At 36.4% G+C, this 21,295-nt stretch overlaps 1 protein-coding gene across 1 annotated transcript; it reads right to left on the bottom strand.

Annotated features, from left to right (window-relative positions):
* Nucleotides 1-972: 972 nt before the first annotated feature.
* Nucleotides 973-7,810, bottom strand: LOC127847825 (nuclear pore complex protein DDB_G0274915-like). Its single transcript, XM_052380022.1, has 5 exons — nt 7,694-7,810; nt 6,429-7,208; nt 5,874-6,095; nt 4,598-4,725; nt 973-3,638 (listed from the first exon to the last, which is right to left on the bottom strand). Exons 1-5 carry the CDS (start codon nt 7,761-7,763, stop codon nt 3,414-3,416), a joined length of 1,425 nt encoding a protein of 474 aa, XP_052235982.1. The 5' UTR covers nt 7,764-7,810; the 3' UTR covers nt 973-3,413.
* Nucleotides 7,811-21,295: the final 13,485 nt, after the last annotated feature.

The raw sequence follows: 21,295 nt of genomic DNA, 5'->3' as shown, positions 1-21,295 counted from the left end.
AGGGACAACACTCTCCGCTTTTGTGGTATTTAAAATGAAGTATCTTCTAAACGAAAAGACAATCTAGGCGGAAAGTGTCGTCCCTTATTAGCCTGTTCGAACTGCACAGGCTAATCTGTGACAACATTTTACGCACATGAATTTAGTCGTGTTTTTTCGTTCCTAGATTTCTCAAAGATGATGCAGGACGCTGCTTGTTTGCAACACAAGACTTCCAGAATCTTGCCTGCGCTCATGTTGTTAATTTGTTCCTATTAGTTGATATTTTAACGCACATATATTTGATGATCCTGAATCGCTGTCCAATATCGGCAGGAAATATTAAGAATTTCTTGAGGATTTAGTTTTTATAGCAACGTGCATGCAAGTCAAAGAAAAAAAAGGTACATAAAGCCTGGGAAAATAGCTCACAACTTCTGGACAAAAAGGTAAAAGTGTGCTTTTGACCGCGTCGAACCCGCACCGAATTAGCGGGGAGGGGGTGTTAAATTTGCTCGCAACAGAAAATGTGTTATATTTCACTGTTTCAAACAGTGAAAATTAACAGTGAAAATTATCGATAATTTTCACTGTTAACTGTGATATTTTTTGACGAAATGACGCCATTATCCCAGCGAAATTCTTGAGTTAAACTCTTTGTAGATTTGTATAAACGGCGAAAAAAGCATAAAATAAAAAGAAAATTTGTTGGATTTGGTGGAATATCGATTTTAATTCGCTCCTGATCATGAAAAAAATATTATTTTTTTTTCGTTTTTTACTCGTGGTTTTTACACCAGTGAAAAACTTATTTTATATGATCACTCGTGAATTAAAATCGATAACCCACCGAATCCAACAAAAATCCTCTATGTGTTATAGATGCTAAAAAAAATAGAAAGTAGACATTACATAAACAACACTCATGATTAATAACTGTATATTTGAAGTCGTTTTTAAAGAATAATTAGTAATATAGATGACATCCCATTATTGCAAAAATGGTCATACTAAAAATCTAAATAATATTTATTGCAACAATAGTAATACTAAAAATCTAAATAATATTTATTGCAACAATGGTCATACTATAAATCTTAATAATATTTATTGCAACAATGGTCATACTAAAAATCTAAAAAATATCATGTTATTGCAGCCATTACCATAACGCAAATCTAAATAATACCTGATTATTGCAGCAATTGCCACATAAATGTGACAAATGGTAATCTAGATTATAACTAATTACGACGGCAGTGGTCATAGTGGTCATTACTAATAAATGGAAAAAGGAAGATATGATGTGCAGTGGATTTGAATAATAATAAAGATGATAAGGAGATACGCAATCACTGCAGAAGTGTTCATAATAAATAAAAAGTAACCTATATCATATCCTTTAATGTATGAAACCTGGAACTGTAAATGTTATTCAAAGAATGAGTGTAAACATTGAAACCGCTGTATTATTTCCATACCATACACAAAGCTGACTAAATGTAATTGCAATTGACTATTTTAAATAAATAAATAGACAAATATTGTAAATTTCAACGATAACTGTATGTAGTTTCAATTATTATCTTATGTCCATATTAGTCGGTTAGATACAAAGGCAATTTCACGTCGCAAACCAACCGCTCGATAACATATATAACATGATTTTAAATTGCGTCTACTTAGTTTATTTAATACATGTATGAACATGAATACGGACTGATTATTTTGAGACGATGGTGTGATCAGATTATTATGTTTCCAGTGCGCATGTCAGTCTCATAGCCATCCACCCATAACGCTTCATCCTTACGTTATAAGGAGCATTCCGAAAATAAAACTCACGTAGATGTGTAAATAGGCCAAATACTCGATACCGCATAGATAGATATGCGGTAGATATCTTTTGTTTAAATTTGATATTCTTTTCAATTAAGACTCTTGTTTATAAGTTCACTATTTAAATGGCACAGTTATCTTCAAATAACTGTTTCGATTGATAGATATATAATACATTTTATGCCCCCGAAGGTGGGCATATAGTGATCGCACTGTCCGTCTGTCTTTCCGTCACACTTTGCGTTAAGGTTTCGAAAAATGCTCATAACTTCTATGTCGCTTCAGATGTAACCTTCATATTTGGTATGCATGTGTATATAGACAAGGCCTTTCCATACACACACACACACACACACACAAATTTTGACCCCTTTGACCTTTGACTTGGGTTCCACGCTTAGGTTTGAAAATCTGCGTTTAGGTTTCGAAAAAGCGTTGTGTTTTGTTTTTTTTTTGGGGGGGGGCATATGTCATCCTATGGTGACAACTCTTGTTAGTTATATAAATGCACGTTATTGTTTTTTGGATAAGTATTATTGAAGACAAAAGTCATAGACTTAAACACACAATTTATTCCTAAAATTAGTTTTAAAAAATGCAGTGCGTTCAAAAAAATATATCATCTTCCCAAAAATTATTTCATCTTTAAAAAAATTATATCATCTTTCTGCTAAAAATAGTCATAACACGTTCTAGCAATCAGCATTAAGTTGTTAGGCTTTAACAAACAATGAAATAAAACCAGTCATCTAAAAAGACACTTATTGAAGCACGAGTCGCATATTATTAGTCATTTGGAAGATGCGAGACACCAAGGTCCTGACAAACGTCGTAATTCAATCATAAAGGCATGCGTGTCGTCATATTACAGTGATAGTTTTATACTTGATTAACATTATTCATATATTTTCAATTGCATTCACTTATAACGATATTTATATAAAAAAGTGTTCGATTTATATTCTTTGAACACCAATGTTTTGCTGAAAGAACATCTTTACTTTTTACACTAGGTACACTACGTAAACAATGAAACACATAAGCAATTATACCATATTTGAATATATAATAATAACCATAACTTTATTTTATGAAGAATTCACATTAAGAACTAATTTCTTTTTTACAATGTGGTCTTCAGTAACAAAACATAAGTGTACATATTGAAACAAAGGCTAATCAGGGACGACACTTTCCGCCTAAATTGGAATTTTTGCTAAGAAGATACTTTTTTTAAACGAAAAATGTTATAGAAGCGGATAGTGTCGTCCCTGATTAGCCTGTGCGGACTGCACAGGCTAATCTAGGACGACACTTTAAGCACATGCATTGTGCCCAGTTTTCTCAGAACACGACTCAAATAATCGAATAGCTCGCCATGCAAAGGCGTTTGGATCTAATCATTACCGAATAAACCAAAAAAGTATACCCATGGCTTTTCAATGAGGCTATTTGATTTGTTTTCGAACGCTCATCTAAACGTGGCCTATTACTCGATGTCATCACATCCAATCAGCGCATATCAGAGAAGCATGAGGGTGGAAAAGATTTTCATGGCAATGTCCCAGCATGTATACTGTATAAAAGCCCAAGACCTACGCACTCCTGTTTCTTATCAATCGAGACAGCATGCTGACAATGTCATTGACGAATACCAGGGCAAAGCCCCCTAGCAACAGGCTGAGAGCCACGCCTCCACTGGCCTTGGCCACCGTCCGTCTGTCCTCGGCGCTCCTGTATTTACGTTCACTTATCTTGGTTTCATTTCTCTTGACGGTCATCTCTTTGATCATTTCCACGAACGGTGCATACGCCAAAGCCTATGAGCAAAGACGCAATATCATGTTCATTTCATAGATTAAACATAGATTGCCGTGGCGTAGTTGATATTTTGTCCTCGTAGCGATCGGGAGGTTACGGGTTCGAGCCTCATCGGTTGAGCGTTCTTTAGCTCTCCCAAAATAGCCCAAGAAAAATTATACACAGGAAGCGGATTTGATAGCGTTTAAATGTGACTTAACCTTTCGATGCAATCGACAATAAAAACTAGATTTAAACTAAATATGACATTATGACATGTTAATGATATTATAAACGCAAGATTTATGTTCTGCAGTTTCATGAAAGCCGACAAATGTGAAACTTATGTTGAAAACATCTGAACTAAAATTGGTCTCATATTTACGTTTACAGCCATACACATTTTTCACATGCAGACCAACGTTTGTTTTGCAGAATAATGACAATATTATAATGTAACAAATAAATTCGACAGAAACTAAACCTAGTATTGGAGTCAATTATGTTAACCTGATAGAAAAATACAACATAAACCTGATTTAAATGTTGCATATTACTAAAATGTCAACCTGAAAGAAAAGTAAAAACATTTACCTATAATCTAAACAAGACAGAAACGAAGCCTATAACTAAAATGCTAAACTGATAGAAACGTTATATTTGACTATATCATATGCGTCATACTTTATTTCTGACATACATACAAGGTCGGTGAATAATAAATGGCGTTAAATGTTAACCCATTTATGCCTAGTGTCTAGAAAAAAGGCCTTTGCAAACAGCATAGACCCAGATGAGACGCCGTCGGATGCGGCGTCTCATCAGGGTCTGCGCTGTTTGCTTAAAGGAATATCTGTAAAAAATATTCTTATTATAAAAAATATACTAGACACCCCTAATTTTGGAAATAAATTGATCCAATTTAGAAGGATGGGAGAGTCCACTAGGCATAAATGGGTTAATTAAATGTTAATGCTACCTCTGCGGGGTTGCTGGCAAATCGGTATCGTGTGCAAATACTTTGATGTTTTACTTCGCAATTAATCGTTCGCAGAGAGCGTTCTTTTGCGTTGAGCGCCAAGCATGGGTCGCCCGAACTGTATGTACCTAAAGATGAATATGCAACAATTAACCCATGTATGCCTAGTGGACTCTCCCAGGCTTCTAAATTGGATCCATTTATTTCCAAAATTAGGGATTTCTAGTATATTTATTTCTATATTTAGAATATTTCTCACAGAAATTCATTTAAGCAAACAGCAAGACCCTGATGAGACGCCGCATCATGCGGCGTCTCATCTGGGTCTACGCTGTTTGCCAAGGCCTTTTTTCTAGACGCTAGGCATTAATGGGTTAATGGTGTCCAGAATAGGACCATTTAAACAAGCGAAACATTATCAGGAATGCCAAATGCCAACGTGTGTTGCTGTTAGACTCTATATTCAATGTGAAAAATATGGTACACGTAACATTGTTTTACCGATGATGTTATCACAATATAGTTCATATAATGATTAAATACTGGGTTATCGATGATGTGAGGAGTTACATTATTATAACCACCCGCTAGTCTTTTGTATTTGAGGCAAGTGACCAATTAGTAATATATTATACCGTACAGTGCATAAAGCACAATACTCGGCGTTTTAACCCATTTATGCCTAGTGGACCCCTCCATCCTTCTAAATTGGATCAATTTATTTCAAAAATTAGGGATGTCTAGAATATTTATTTCTATATTTAGAATATGTTTTACAGAAATTCCTTTAAGCAAACAGCGCAGATCCTGATGAGACGCTTCATCATGCGGCGTCTAATCTGGGTCTACGCTGTTTGCCAAGGCCTTTTTTCTAGACGCTAGGCAAAAAATTGGGTCACCGCCACACAAAAAGGTAAATAAAAAGCATTATATGGTCATAGGACCATATAAAAGATGGATTTTTGTATCTGGTGAAACATTTATTAACAGAATCGACATTGATACGAAAAACAATTGCATGGTTCACACATGCAATTGCACAAAAAGCGATTCCATGCAACGTATGCCCTAGTCAAATATACAAATACGATTATCATTTTCTCAACATGCATTTGTACATTTGAATATGATGCAATATCTTCTAGTGTTATACAACTTATTTCGGTCGTATTCAATCTCGAACCAGTTATTTGTTTATTATGCTAAGAGTATCATTCCAATATGCACTACAACGTTTGCTTGTGTAAGAAATACTTGTAAACAAATGTAAACATACCATTGCCGTCAGTCCAAAAGCTGTCGCTAGAAAGTGATAAGGGCTTGACGATTTCGAAATACTTGCTGATGCTTGCGAAAGAGACGAGACTGGCATTGAATTCGTCGCGACAGAACTTCGCCGCGTCTTCGTGCGTTTGTTCCCTTGTGATCACGAAGTACTCGTACAATCCGATCAGTACCCATTGGGTTGTATTTGGAAAAGGGTTCGTGGTGGCGATACCTGCGGGTTATACGAAACATCTTCACTTTACACTTGACGGCAATATATAACAGTTCCACAATCTATACACTTAACGGCAATATATAACAGTTGACGTACAAGTTATCAAATAGTGTCAATACCGTCAAAGAATAGGGAACTTTCTTATACATTGTCGAACATACACTACAAGTTAACATTAGTATGAATGGTTTAAATTAATCATACCGCTCGTTTTATTTACATTGTATATGCCACACAAAATCAGTCTAACACAAAGATTACAGTTAAAACACTTTGTAATTAGTGATACACCCATATGTTTTGTTTCCAAAAAGTATTAATACGTTGTACCTGAACTTTTAGATGAAGGAATACTGGCTGATGCTGTAAAGGTAGGAACCACTGGGGTTGCGGAACTGGAGCCAGTCGTCGCAACAAGAGTTGAAGGCGTATGTTTAGTTGTGGCCGCCGGTCTTGATGAGATTAATGAAGTCGCGGCGGAGATTGCTGTAGCCGCCGATTGTGTCGTTGTCGTTGGAATTGTTGGGGGAGAAACAGTGCTTGTAGATAGTGTTTGGGTAAACACCGTGGTTGTAGATAGCTTTGCAGGTGATGAATAACTCTTAGAATCGGTGGTAGTAGTTGAAGTTCTAGTTGTAGTACCGGGTGTTGTACTAAACGCTCTAGTTGTGGTAGCGGGTGTTGTAGTTAACGCTCTAGTTGTGGTAGCGGGTGTTGTAGTAAACGCTCTAGTTGTGGTAGCGGGTGTTGTAGTTAACGCTCTAGTTGTGGTAGCGGGTGTTGAGAGCACCGATGGCTGAATAACTCGCTGACAAAAACAGTGACCTGTACATGGAAGATGCTCCATAAATTGTGCTAAACCCTGACCTGCCACGATCATTAGGCAATCTCCAACATCATTTCCACTCATAAAAGTAGACCCTTCCTTAAGAAAGCTTGCGTTGATACTTGACAATTCCGTAAGCAGTGTTTTGTTGAGAAGCGCTATTGAGGCACTGGTTCCCAGTTTACCGCATGCGCTGCCGCATTCAGGATAAGTTGACGATTTATTCGTTGTTACGTAGAATATTGTATAATTTACCGACGGGACCGTGAACCATTCGTCGAAATCTACAGTATAGCATGCATGATATTTCACAAACGTGTTACTAACTAACAAACATTAAGATAATCAAATTCCTATATGCGCGATTGCGTTCATAGTACTTAGCATTGTTTTAATACAAGTCAAAATTTCGTTGAAATTTCCGTCGATATTCCATTGCAGGCAAGACACGGGCCCGTATTCACCAACCTATTCTTAGACTTAAGAATAAAGAATATACTTACAGCCTAGATACTGCCAGCGTTTGAATATATACAGGATACCACGGGTGATTATGTCGATTACAAAATGTTCTACGAAATAATGATGTACATAGAGGTGTTAACGCCAAGTTTGACTCAAAATTAAAGAAATTTTTGAATATTCTAATTCTAAGAATTGTTTGGCAAATACGGGCTCTAATCGTTAAATATGATTATTTTTAATTGATGACTTTTATCAACATATTAACAATATAGATTGAATAATAATTATTTTGTTGATTACTTACCAGGTGCGGAATTGCTTTTTACGTCACAGATGACGAAAGATTCGCTCGGCATTGTGGCAAACCTCGACATCTCGAGGGCTGTGCCGTTAGAGTTCAGAGATAAAAGGGTGTAGTTTGACGAACTGTTCTCCTAAAACATAAACGCCACAAATCGATGTTAATTTTAAGTGCATGTTTTGTTCGTGAAGTTGCTTTTATAGCAGTCAATATTTCGCGAAACAAAATGACCTCGGTCAACTATCAATGTATCGTCCACATCTGAACAATATTCGCCACCAAAAATAAGAAACATCCCCAAAAACACATAGCACTACAACAATTGAAACTTAGTTATATATTCAATCACTTTCATTAAGAATGCCTATTTAACAAAACGTATTCAATTAATTTTTGTAGCGTTCGGGTATGCTTGAACCATGAGCTCCATTGAGATATTGAGGTTGGGAAGCGTTTAAACAGTTATATTTTAACTAATTGAGCCGTACTCTTTGAAAAAGGGGTTTAATGCATGTGCACATAATGTCGTCTCAGATTAGCCTGTGCAGACCGCACAGGCTTATATGGGACGACACTTTCCGCCTAAACTGGATTTTTGAAAAGAAAAGACTATCTGTATACGAAAAATACCATAAAAGCGACAAGTGTTCTCCATGATTTGTCTGTGTGGACTGCACAGGCTAATCAGGGGCGACACTTTACGCAGATGCATTAAACCCCCGTTTCAAAGATCACGGCTCATTTGCAATTAAATACCTTAAATGCGTGTACCTCCAGTTGTGTTTTTATTTAACTTTGAAAATTATGGAGCTACCAATAACTTTTGACAGAACAATATTTGCTTACATATTGTTCTCAAATAATGTTATTCATAAGACCTATACCAAATATTATATTTTACTATTTATAATTCCATATATTATATCATTTATTATATCATGTATATTATTTAACATAAACGACGATAGCAATTTAATGTTTATTATACCAAATTACGTATCTATTCACTTACTGTTCATTATATAATAGTTGTTTAATAGAAACATGTCCATTCGGCCACAACTCCACAACATGGCATTAATGTCTTGTATGTTTTGTCCGCGGAATGACGCTACTTGTAGTCGGTAGTTATTACAAATCGTCATGATCTCTTTCTCCGACCTCTTCTCGGGAGGGATAGCAAAGATGTAGCCACCACAGTTTGTCCAGGCGTCAGTGGATAAGCTGTTAGCTATATAAATCGGAAGAAAACCCATTCAGTTTTAGTCAAAATAATTATTAAAGGCTAGTAACGGATTAATTGAATTTATACGAAAGAGTTGATTTATGGACATTAAAATACATCAGATCCAAATAATAAACTAAATACACGTGAAAATAAGCAGTGTCGTCGGAAACTCCAAATTTCGATGAATGCGTGCAAAATAATAAAAAGCACTGAATAATTAAACACTGGTTTTGTAAAAAAGTGAAAAATGTTAGGCATAACAACAGGAAAACTTATATTAAATTAGACCGGCTTTTTAGTGTTATTAAAGCGCTTTATCACTTTAAGTCAATAAAAGGCTTAATTTAAAAAACAAGAACAACACACAAAAACTTACCATGTACCAAGCAGGGCAATACAGTTGCAGCAACAAAATATACGCTTATAGTTTTCATTTTTCAAAACCATACGAACGCAAAGTTACCTTGTGCTCTTTGGAAAGGAATAATAACCTGGCCCCTCCGATCATCTAATATATACTTCTCATTATGAGTGGTGGGCTGATAAGGCAAAATCCACGTGCAAACAGTTGATCGACCAGGCAAACTAATTATTCCCTGAAACCGTTTCCGAACGTGAAATGGAAAGAGGACGTAGAGTTCCAAGACATGATCAATTATTGATCAGGATTTTAAGTATTTGGATTTTATTTTAGCAGCAAAAATACCACCAATAACGAACACTATGGTGTGGTATAGGCATATACGTATAACATTAACGAATTACCGGTAGGCAGTAAGTGTAGAAAAAACAATCACAAAAGTCGCTGAAATTTATACATCCGTGTTTATCCTTAAAAAATCGCCTTTTTGTCTGGTTAAAGATATTCTAAACATCATATTATTCCCTTATTAACACCGGAATCATAATAATAAGAATCGCGATTAAGCAAAGTAACGATCTTGACCGAACAAATGCGCGGTCCCGTTCACATTTAAGAGCAAACTCTTGTAATTTTACATTAACAACGCTTAAAAATGTGTTCATTTAAATGTTAAGTACTTTATGCAAACATTTAAATAAATCACTTGCACGTTATCGATCAATTATTACGAAAAAAACCAAGACGTAATTGCTTAGAGTTCACATGAGAAATCATCAAAAGAGTTCTAAAATAAACAAAGCGAAATTTCAGCTGCATTAGTATTTTAACACTAATATATGGTCATTTATTTAAGGAAAAGACTCAATTGCTAAATATGATATAATGTGCACACATGTTGCAAAATAAAATAAGAATAATTAATTCAAACCACTTCTCCATTTCTATTGTTTATATGGGGCACGTAAATGGTCAAAAAAGGATCTATAAAAATGCACACATCTTTTAAAACAATCATCAAATTGGGCATGGACACCCTTACTAACTCGTACAAAAAATACACAGTGCATGGGACAATATGAGTATAACGAAACACGGACATTTAAACGTGTGCATATCTATCGATAATTTCAAAGAAACCCCTGCTCATTCGCTACAGAGGCAATGTGCGCATCACCGAAAGTGATCTTAACACTTGTACACATTTTAAAACAGCCATGCATATATCGCTGAACACCAAGAATATAAAAACTCCAGACACCAAAGCAATTGCAAATCCACCGCAAGTTTTAGCAACGAGTCGATTGTCCCGTACGCAGCATCCTGGCAGCCTTGGAAGTAGCGTTCTTCTCCACTGTCATTTTTTTATCATGTTCACGAATGAAGAATCCGACAGGACCTAGTTCGATAGAAACACGACGTGGAAGTTTATGTACGCGTTTGCATTTGATCCCCGCATTGCGAAAAAGGGGCTTAATACATGCGCGTTATGTATCGTCCGAGACTAGCCTGTGCAGACTGCATGAGCGGGGCTTAATACAAGCGTGGAATGTATCGTCCGAGACTAGCCTGTATACACTGCAGAGACGACACTTTCCGTATTAACTGGATTTTCGCTAAAAAGAGACTTTAACGAAAAATAAAGTAAAAGCGGAAAGTGTCGTCCCTGATTAGCCTGTGCGGAGTTCAAAGGCTAATCTGGTACGACACTTTCACACACATAAATTCAGCCCCTTTTCCAGAGCGAGGCTAAAATTGAAGAAAAGTAAAATAGCCGATAAGAAATGCGTACCAGTAGGAACACTTTCGGCTAAATAAAAAAATGAACATATTTATGTACCGCTGGCTTAAAAAAGTAAGATTCAAGACAGCGCGTCAAATGACCAGACGCACACAATGGGCACGTAATTGTGAAGTATTGTCGTGGTATATGAATCTGGAGCAGACGAACGGGAATTCCACCAGACAGTCAGACGTTCCGAGATGACGTTGGTCCGTATCCATGGTGAGGCACTGGGTGGAAGAGGTATTCTGATATGTACGTAACACGTGCGGCCAATTAGTTGGGAAAAGGGGAAGTGAAAGATTATAATGTCAACATGTCACCAACCTAATGAAACGATCCGTGATTTCCGTAATTCAAGTTATTCGTTTTCATAGTTTATGAGGACAGATTAAAATGTCGTTTTATGTACACATTGTTTTTATTAATAAATGCCTTACTAAGTTTGTTTCCTGGTAAGTTTTGGACAGTTGGAGTAACAAAACGCACAACTTTAATACATTTGATCACCCAACAAAAGGTTCAGAAAAGTCCCTAAGTCATTAACAGCCATTTAGGTAGTCTTTAAATATTAATAATATGCATCCAATTCCACAAACTTTAACAAACTTTAATATATGTATATTACTCTCGGCTATCTACCAATTGCAAAGACAACTTTTCTAATTATGTAATAGTAAAATGCAATAGCGAAATATATCTTTCAGTGAAATTGAAAATACGTTATTTGCCTTTAAGCGTGCTATAACATCGAACAAAAACTGTCACCGTTTATCCAAAATCGATCCTTGGCGAGAGCAAGTAGCCCAATCATTTGAAAATACCTTAACATGATTGTGAAAGTCATAAGTGTAGCATTAAAATCGCGGCAAAACAAAATAGCTGAGCTGTAATCTAACCGATCCTTTGGCACCAGATATTCGTACAAATCCATTATCAGCCAATTGAGCTTATCAGTTGTCAGCTTAACGCTTGTCAACTTATCGGTTGAAAGGTTTTCTGTCTTAAGCGCATCTGTTGTCAGATTATCACTTTTCATCTTATCGGTTGTAAGCGTATCTTTTGTAAGCTTATCAGTTGTCTGATTATCAATTTTCCGCTTATCGGTTGTTAGCTTATCCGTTGTCAGCTTCTCCGTTGTCACTTGATCAGTTGTCTGCTTATCTATTGCCACTGTATCGGTTGTAAGCTTATCCGTTGTCAGCTTATCTGTTGACACCTGATAAGTTGTCAGCTTATCCGTTGTAACCTTATCTGTTGTCAGCTTAAATGTAGTCAGCTTATCTGTTGTCAGCTTATATGTAGTCAGCTTATATGTTGTCAGCTTATCCGTTGCCACTGTATCGGTTGTAAGCTTATCGGTTGTTAGCTTATCTGTTGTCACCTTATCAGTTGTTAGCTTATCGGTTGTTAGCTAATCGGTTGTTAGCTTATCCGTTGTCATCTGATCATTTGTCACATTATCTGTTGTCAGCGTATCTGTTGTCAGCTTATCTGTTGTCGGCTTATCCGTTATCAGCTTATCCGTTGTAACCTTATCGGTTGTTAGATTATCTGTTGCCACTGTATCGGTTGTAAGCTTATCCGTGGTCAACTTATCCGTTGTCACTTGATCACTTGTCAGCTTATCCGTCGTCAGCTTATCTGTTGTCACCTGATCATTTGTTAGCTTATCTGTTGTCAGCTTATCGGTTGTTAGCTTATCCGTTGTTATCTGATCATTTGTCATATTATCTGTTGTCCGAGTATCTGTTGTCAGCTTATCTGTTATCAGCGTATCTGTTGTAAGCTTATCTGTTGTCAGATTATCTGTTGTAAGCTTATCGGTTGTTAGCTTAACCGTTGTCAGATTATCTGTTGTCACCTTATCGGTTGTCAGCTTATCAGTTGTTAGATTATCGGTTGTCAGCATGTCCGTTGTCACCTGATCAGTTGTCAGCTTATCCCTTGTCACCTTATCGGTTGTTAGCTTATCGGTTGTCAGCTTATCTATTGTCAACTTAAATGTTGTCAGCTAATCTGTTGTCAGCTCATCCGTTGCCACTGTATCGGTTGTAAGCTTATCCGTTATCAGATTACCCGTTATCCGTTATCAGCTTATCCGTTGTCAGCTTATCCGTTGTCACCGTATCTGTTCTCACCTTATCCGTTGTCAGATTATCTGTTGTAAGCTTATCGGTTGTTAGCTTAACCGTTGTCAGATTATCTGTTGTCACCTTATCGGTTGTCAGCTTATCAGTTGTTAGATTATCGGTTGTCAGCATGTCCGTTGTCACCTGATCAGTTGTCAGCTAATCCCTTGTCACCTTATCGTTTGTTAGATTATCGGTTGTCAGCATGTCCGTTGTCACCTGATCAGTTGTCAGCTTATCCCTTGTCACCTTATCGGTTGTTAGCTTATCGGTTGTCAGCTTATCTATTGTCAAATTATATGTTGTCAGCTAATCTGTTGTCAGCTCATCCGTTGCCACTGTATCGGTTGTAAGCTTATCCGTTATCAGATTATCCGTTATCCGTTATCAGCTTATCCGTTGTCACCTTATCCGTTGTCACCGTATCTGTTCTCACCTTACCCGTTGTCAGATTATCTGTTGTAAGCTTATCGGTTGTTAGCTTAACCGTTGTCAGCTTATCGGTTGTTAGCTTACCCGTTGTCACCTGATCAGTTTTTTCGTATATGTTGTCGCATTATCGGTGTCAAGCTCATCGGTTGTTATCTTATTTGTTGAAAGCTTATCGGTTTGCGGCTTATCAGTTGTCACCTGATCAGTTTTCAGTTTATCAGTTGTGTGAGAAGCATGCGTCGTAACCGCGTTAGACGTCTCTCGACCTGCAAAACCACAGACATAATGAAGTAAAAGTTCTTTCAAATAATTTATGTAATTGTCTTATTCCTTTATATTGTATATGCAGGTGTACATTACCTGTTGCTGTTGTTGTTATGCAGGTTAAACATCACATTATGAAATATTTATGCAGCTGTTTCACGCCTTTTTTAATAGGGTTTTCACGCTTTGGTAAATTGACAAAATTGAAAAAAAATGTTTCAGATTCGCAAATTTTCCTTGAAGTTATGATATTTGTGAGACAACAGTAATACTGAACATTTACCATGCTCTAAATTATCCATTATGTGCATCTTTTGACGATTTAAAAACCTGAAAATAATAAAGCAACGCGAAACGATTGAATAATTTGGAGAATTCTGTTGTTGTCGTTGTATTTTTTCGGCGAAGCTGTATACGCCAGCTTTTCACCTTACCTGACCTTTGTAACTGTCCAATAAAATTCAAATAAAACTTCCCGCGGCTAGTTCAGAATGAATAGACATCATTTATCCCATAGGCCGATTTGAGCATTCCACCGGAACATTTGAAACATGTCCGCGTCTTTGTAACACTGTTTTACTGCGTGTTCAGCATGAAACATTTTTATCTCTAATGAAAAGGCTAAATAGATATAACAGTTTTACACTCAATCTCTACATCAATACAGTTTGTGCGTGCACCTTTTATTTTCAGAGGCAACATCGTTTATACTTAAAGGCTATTTTCTCAATTTAGTACTGACTTCCATATTCCTGTCAACATGTTAACATGTAAAAGTATTAAGAGCAGTGGAAGCGTGCCCTCACTTTAATGCATTGCATCTCAACCCGCGAGATATCACGGGTCAGTTTGCGGTTAGTGTGTGGTTTATTTACATGTCATAGCTGCGTGTTCGAATATGATATAGACGCTATCCGTGAACTAGGTGAATTGGAATTTTCTTTAGACCAAAAAGATGTTAAATGAAGATATTCAGCGATATTATTATGGTATGTCAATAATAGATTCTTAATTTGTTTCCAACAATGTCATGATTAATATTATTTTTAATTAATTTAACAAGAATTATTCCACTATATTGACTAATGTATTAAGCATGAGCGCGATGATTCTCGATACTGTTAATAATCGAATCAAATAGCAATGCCCGACAAACCACTAAAACAGGTTTGTTCGAAGAACGCGCGTATAAATATTTGAAATATGTACGGATACTTCGCTTGTGGCCGGTTGACTCATATGTTTAAATTTCACTTCCATTCTTCTTTTGGATTTCTGTTTCGTAACTATAGGTTTATGACAAACAATACGTAATAATGTATTTTTTATATAAATATTTTACATTATAACATATTGCTGGTCATAAACCTATAGATACAAAACAGAAAACCAAAAGCAGAATGGAAGTGAAATTAAAACGTATGAGTCAACCGGCCACACGCGAAGTATCCGTTCATATTTTAAATATGTATACTCGCGTTCTTCAAACCTGTTTAAGTGGTTTGTCGGGCATTGCTATTTGATTCGATTATTAACAGTTTCGAGAATCATCGCGCTCTTGCTTAATACATGCTTAATAAGCCGCGAAAACTCCGCGTAACATCCCGTACTGCGTGTGATGCAGCTAAGAACTGCACAGAAAAAGACATTCGCTATCCTTGATCTCATTCATTGAACTATCAACGTCGTATATCTTTTTTAAAGATATTTCTTGTTGATACTACGAGGATTGTATATATTAATTATAAAATACATTCGACATCGTATGAGAGCGGAGGGTCTAGTGGATAGAGCGGTAGACTTTTGCTCCATGGCTCTGGGTTCAGTGGTTCGAGCCCCAGTGAGGTTTACTTTTTTGAAATTCTTTAATTGTATTATTGTTTTTTTACTGGAGATTTTAAAACCCAGTGTAACCATTTATCAATAAAAAGTATTTAATGACAAACTTCAATACATGCCAAAATCTGTGAAAAGGCCCCTTTAATTTCCAATAAATTAATAAAATAAGAATTCATACAATAAATAAAACGGCCCGGCCATAATAGGTGGATTATTCTGCCTCTTGTATGGATAAATTAGAAACCCAAACATAAAAAATGAAAGGTCTATTATATTGTGTAGAAGTGTGCTCTCGAAGTGATGACAATGTTCAAAGTGTGCTGTGAGTGATGACTATGTTCAAAGTGTGCTCTGAGTGATGACAATGTTCAAAGTGTGCTGTGAGTGATGACTATGTTCAAAGTGTGCTGTGAGTGATGACTATGTTCAATGTGTGCTGTGAGTGATGACTATGTTCAAAGTGTGCTGTGAGTGATGACTATGTTCAAAGTGTGCTGTGAGTGATGACTATGTTCAAAGTGTGCTGTGAGTGATGACTATGTTCAATGTGTGCTGTGAGTGATGACTATGTTCAAAGTGTGCTGTGAGTGATGACTATGTTCAATGTGTGCTGTGAGTGATGACTATGTTCAAAGTGTGCTGTGAGTGATGACTATGTTCAATGTGTGCTGTGAGTGATGACTATGTTCAATGTGTGCTCTGAGTGATGACTATGTTCAAAGTGTGCTGTGAGTGATGACTATGTTCAAAGTGTGCTGTGAGTGATGACTATGTTCAATGTGTGCTGTGAGTGATGACTATGTTCAATGTGTGCTGTGAGTGATGACAATGTTCAATGTGTGCTCTGAGTGATGACTATGTTCAATGTGTGCTCTGAGTGATGACTATGTTCAATGTGTGCTGTGAGTGATGACTATGTTCAAAGTGTGCTGTGAGTGATGACTATGTTCAATGTGTGCTGTGAGTGATGACTATGTTCAATGTGTGCTGTGAGTGATGACTATGTTCAAAGTGTGCTCTGAGTGATGACAATGTTCAAAGTGTGCTGTGAGTGATGACTATGTTCAAAGTGTGCTGTGAGTGATGACTATGTTCAATGTGTGCTGTGAGTGATGACTATGTTCAAAGTGTGCTCTGAGTGATGACAATGTTCAATGTGTGCTGTGAGTGATGACTATGTTCAAAGTGTGCTGTGAGTGATGACTATGTTCAATGTGTGCTGTGAGTGATGACTATGTTCAAAGTGTGCTCTGAGTGATGACAATGTTCAATGTGTGCTGTGAGTGATGACTATGTTCAAAGTGTGCTGTGAGTGATGACTATGTTCAAAGTGTGCTGTGAGTGATGACTATGTTCAAAGTGTGCTGTGAGTGATGACTATGTTCAAAGTGTGCTGTGAGTGATGACTATGTTCAATGTGTGCTGTGAGTGATGACTATGTTCAATGTGTGCTCTGAGTGATGACTATGTTCAAAGTGTGCTGTGAGTGATGACTATGTTCAATGTGTGCTCTGAAGTGATGACTATGTTCAAAGTGTGCTGTGAGTGATGACTATGTTCAAAGTGTGCTGTGAGTGATGACTATGTTCAATGTGTGCTGTGAGTGATGACTATGTTCAATGTGTGCTGTGAGTGATGACAATGTTCAATGTGTGCTCTGAGTGATGACTATGTTCAATGTGTGCTCTGAGTGATGACTATGTTCAATGTGTGCTGTGAGTGATGACTATGTTCAAAGTGTGCTGTGAGTGATGACTTTGTTCAATGTGTGCTGTGAGTGATGACTATGTTCAATGTGTGCTGTGAGTGATGACAATGTTCAATGTGTGCTCTGAGTGATGACTATGTTCAATGTGTGCTCTGAGTGATGACTATGTTCAATGTGTGCTGTGAGTGATGACTATGTTCAAAGTGTGCTGTGAGTGATGACTATGTTCAATGTGTGCTGTGAGTGATGACTATGTTCAATGTGTGCTGTGAGTGATGACAATGTTCAATGTGTGCTCTGAGTGATGACTATTTTCAATGTGTGCTCTGAGTGATGACTATGTTCAATGTGTGCTGTGAGTGATGAATATGTTCAATGTGTGCTCTGAGTGATGACTATGTTCAATGTGTGCTCTGAGTGATGACTATGTTCAATGTGTGCTGTGAGTGATGACTATGTTCAAAGTGTGCTCTGAGTGATGACTATGTTCAATGTGTGCTGTGAGTGATGACTATGTTCAATGTGTGCTGTGAGTGATGACAATGTTCAATGTGTGCTGTGAGTGATGACTATGTTCAATGTGTGCTCTGAGTGATGACTATGTTCAATGTGTGCTGTGAGTGATGACTATGTTCAAAGTGTGCTCTGAGTGATGACTATGTTCAATGTGTGCTGTGAGTGATGACTATGTTCAATGTGTGCTCTGAGTGATGACTATGTTCAATGTGTGCTGTGAGTGATGACAATGTTCAATGTGTGCTGTGAGTGATGACTATGTTCAATGTGTGCTCTGAGTGATGACAATGTTCAATGTGTGCTCTGAGTGATGACTATGTTCAATGTGTGCTGTGAGTGATGACTATGTTCAATGTGTGCTGTGAGTGATGACTATGTTCAATGTGTGCTCTGAGTGATGACTATGTTCAATGTGTGCTGTGAGTGATGACTATGTTCAAAGTGTGCTCTGAGTGATGACTATGTTCAAAGTGTGCTCTGAGTGATTACTATATTCAAAGTGTGCTCTGAGTGATGACTATATTCAAAGTGTGCTCTGAGTGATGACTATGTTCAAAGTGTGCTATGAGTGATGACTATGTTGAAAGTGTGCTCTGAGTGATGACTATGTTCAAAGTGATATGAACCCATAGTGCTTTGTTAATGTGTTGATAGCTTAGGTATAATTTAAACAGAACTCATGATATGAACCAATAGTGCTTTGTTAATGTGTTGATAGCTTAGGTATAATTTAAACAGAACTCATTTTATGAACCCATAGTGCTTGGTGTATAATATAAAGAGGTGAAACTCCAGCTGCTATAGTAGTATTGCATTCTTATTCTATACAATTAGTTGGTATTTTATTTAAGGCAATTAAAGTGACCAATTGCCAAAACAGTGCAAAACAGCACAATAAAAAACAACAAAAAACACATTTTAAGTATTAAGTTATATTCATGTCAAAGTGGGTTAAACGTAAACTGGATATACAAAATTTAGGTAACGAGTCCCAGAATCTTAAAACGCTATGTAATGATTGAAATATTTTGTCTTTTTAAACTTTGAAAATAATGAGTTGTTTATCATAGTCCATTTCGATTTTTAAATGTAAAATAAAATATTTATATTAGATCTCTATAATCAATTAATCATTTAAAAAATAATATTGCTGCGAATATAAATTATAAATATAATACAATACGATACGATACAAACAAAAATAAATACACAATATATAATGAATTGTGCCTGAAAAACAGCCAACTCCCCATGTTAGTACTGAATTTGGAGATAATTTAATGAGTATCTTTAATGTACTAATACAGAAATTGCAATTCACATAGACTACTTGACATATAAATAAGACTGCATAAACAATTTAATACTTAGTGTAATGTGTATTACCTTGCATCAGTAAAGATTTTGGAATGAACTTTTGACAGACACAACGACAAGGAAGTTCCAAATCTTTCGCAGAAGTATCGATCAAGGCATAGAATGTACCATTGACAAGGATACACGAATCATTGGAAGACTTCATCCACATATGCAACCCCACACTAGTCAAGAATGTAGCATTAGTTCACAAAATAGCCTCTATTATTTAGTCGCTAAAGGACGCAAGTATTCCAAGACTGACTTTCTGGCATTTACTTAGACATTTTTGTGCAGTTCGTCTGTTCTTGTGAGACGCGAAACAGACTCTTGTCTTGATTTTCTGTTTGAAACCATTCCTCGAAACCTGATATTTAAAAACGCCGAATAAAACGAGTGTTACATGATGATCATGGTTACGGCGCAAAGTAACAGCTTTTTGTATACACTGACCCTATTTTTTTTAAATTATATTATAATGATGATGAGGAGGAAGAAGAGGATCAGGAGGGGGATATTCATAATTATGAAGAGGATGATGATGAAGAAGATAATTATGATGATGATGATGATGCATGTTGAAGATGATGATGATGATGATGATGCATGATGGTGATGAAGATGAAGATGATGATGGTGATGATGATGATGATGATGATGATGATGATGATGATGATGATGATGATGATGATGATTATGATGATGTTGATGATGATGATGATGCATGATGAAGATGATGATGATGATGATGCATGATGATGATGATGATGATGATGATGATGGTGGTGATGAAGATGATGATGATGATGGTGGAATTTCGGCGTATCCACGTATTTCGGCGGAAAATTATATAACTAGTGAATAATATCGACATTGACGAGGGCAAGTTACGCTTTAATAGTAAAAAAAGTTTACATATCTAGAAATATCAAAACTCGAACACATGTCATTTCATCACCATGGGGACGCCATTTGTAAATTCATAAAATAGAAAGAAACATGCTAAAAACTTACTCATCGCCTAATTGACATTCCAAACGGTTGACAATGACAAATGCATTGGATTGTAATCTTTCCGTTGATGTTTGCCAACTGCACGATCAGACCTCATAAACACTCAAAAGAATAACTATGTAAGAAGCATTTCACCAGTGTTTACAATTGTTGTCGAATCACCATACTTATATTATTGCGCATAAAATAGTACGCTTACAGACTGACAGAAAGATCGATACGTAACTCCGTTAAATTCATCACGGTATACTATTCTATTGATAATATATAATAACACATCGCTTTAACAATCTAAAAGAAGAAATAATTCTTTTAAACAAAGTTTTTAATAACGAAAGTGAAAACAACGGAAGTTAGATGGATATTCTGTGATACGCACTTCGGCTCCAGAAAAAAACAATACAAATAAACTAAAAAAGACGTGTGGGGGACAATTTTCAGCTGGAAAATATTTGAAATAGGGTAAGTGATGATATCTCTACGTGGTCATTTCTGTTATTGAGTGCGATCTCTTGCTGATTAATGCTAATAGTTGTTTTACTAGTTGCGAACCAACTGTCAAAATAAGTTTGTGTTTTCTCAGGTATGTGTATACACATACCCGTTTTCTCACCACTGCACGTGGTTTCTACCGATTTGTTTTGCACGTTTTTCTACAGAGCACAGCGAGGGCCACGCTTTCAAAATGGGTAGAAGAAATCGAAATATAAAATCAATCGGTTTGCCAATTTCTTTATATTCCTTAACAATTTTATATGTCGTCTGCAATCTATTTCAATTTAAGTCTAAGATGGTTTAAATTTGCAATTTGGTTGAGAGGTTAATAACAAAATTGCTAAGCCTTTGAAAAAAAATTGTGACTCTTATTATCCACCATACCTAGAATTTTAAAAAGTAGTTACGTTTTAGTTATTTTTAGAACTTTGTTTAGGAAATTTATCCAAAATAGGCAGTTGAATAAAAACTCATTTG

Source organism: Dreissena polymorpha, chromosome 10 (assembly GCF_020536995.1).
Source record: "Dreissena polymorpha isolate Duluth1 chromosome 10, UMN_Dpol_1.0, whole genome shotgun sequence".
Classification (NCBI taxonomy): Eukaryota; Metazoa; Mollusca; class Bivalvia; order Myida; family Dreissenidae; genus Dreissena; species Dreissena polymorpha.
The sequence above is the reverse complement of the archived record's forward strand: the minus strand, read 5'-3'. Positions and strand labels throughout refer to the sequence as shown.

Coding starts and splice junctions, on each gene's coding strand:
- LOC127847825 (XM_052380022.1), bottom strand. CDS start 7,763: ATGTCGAGGTTTGCCACAATGCCGAGCGAATCTTTCGTCATCTGTGAC. Junction 6,096..6,428: donor TCCTTCATCTAAAAGTTCAG/GTACAACGTATT, acceptor TATAACCCGCAG/GTATCGCCACCACGAACCCT. Junction 3,639..4,597: donor TTGCCAGCAACCCCGCAGAG/GTAGCATTAACA, acceptor CTTTGCTCATAG/GCTTTGGCGTATGCACCGTT.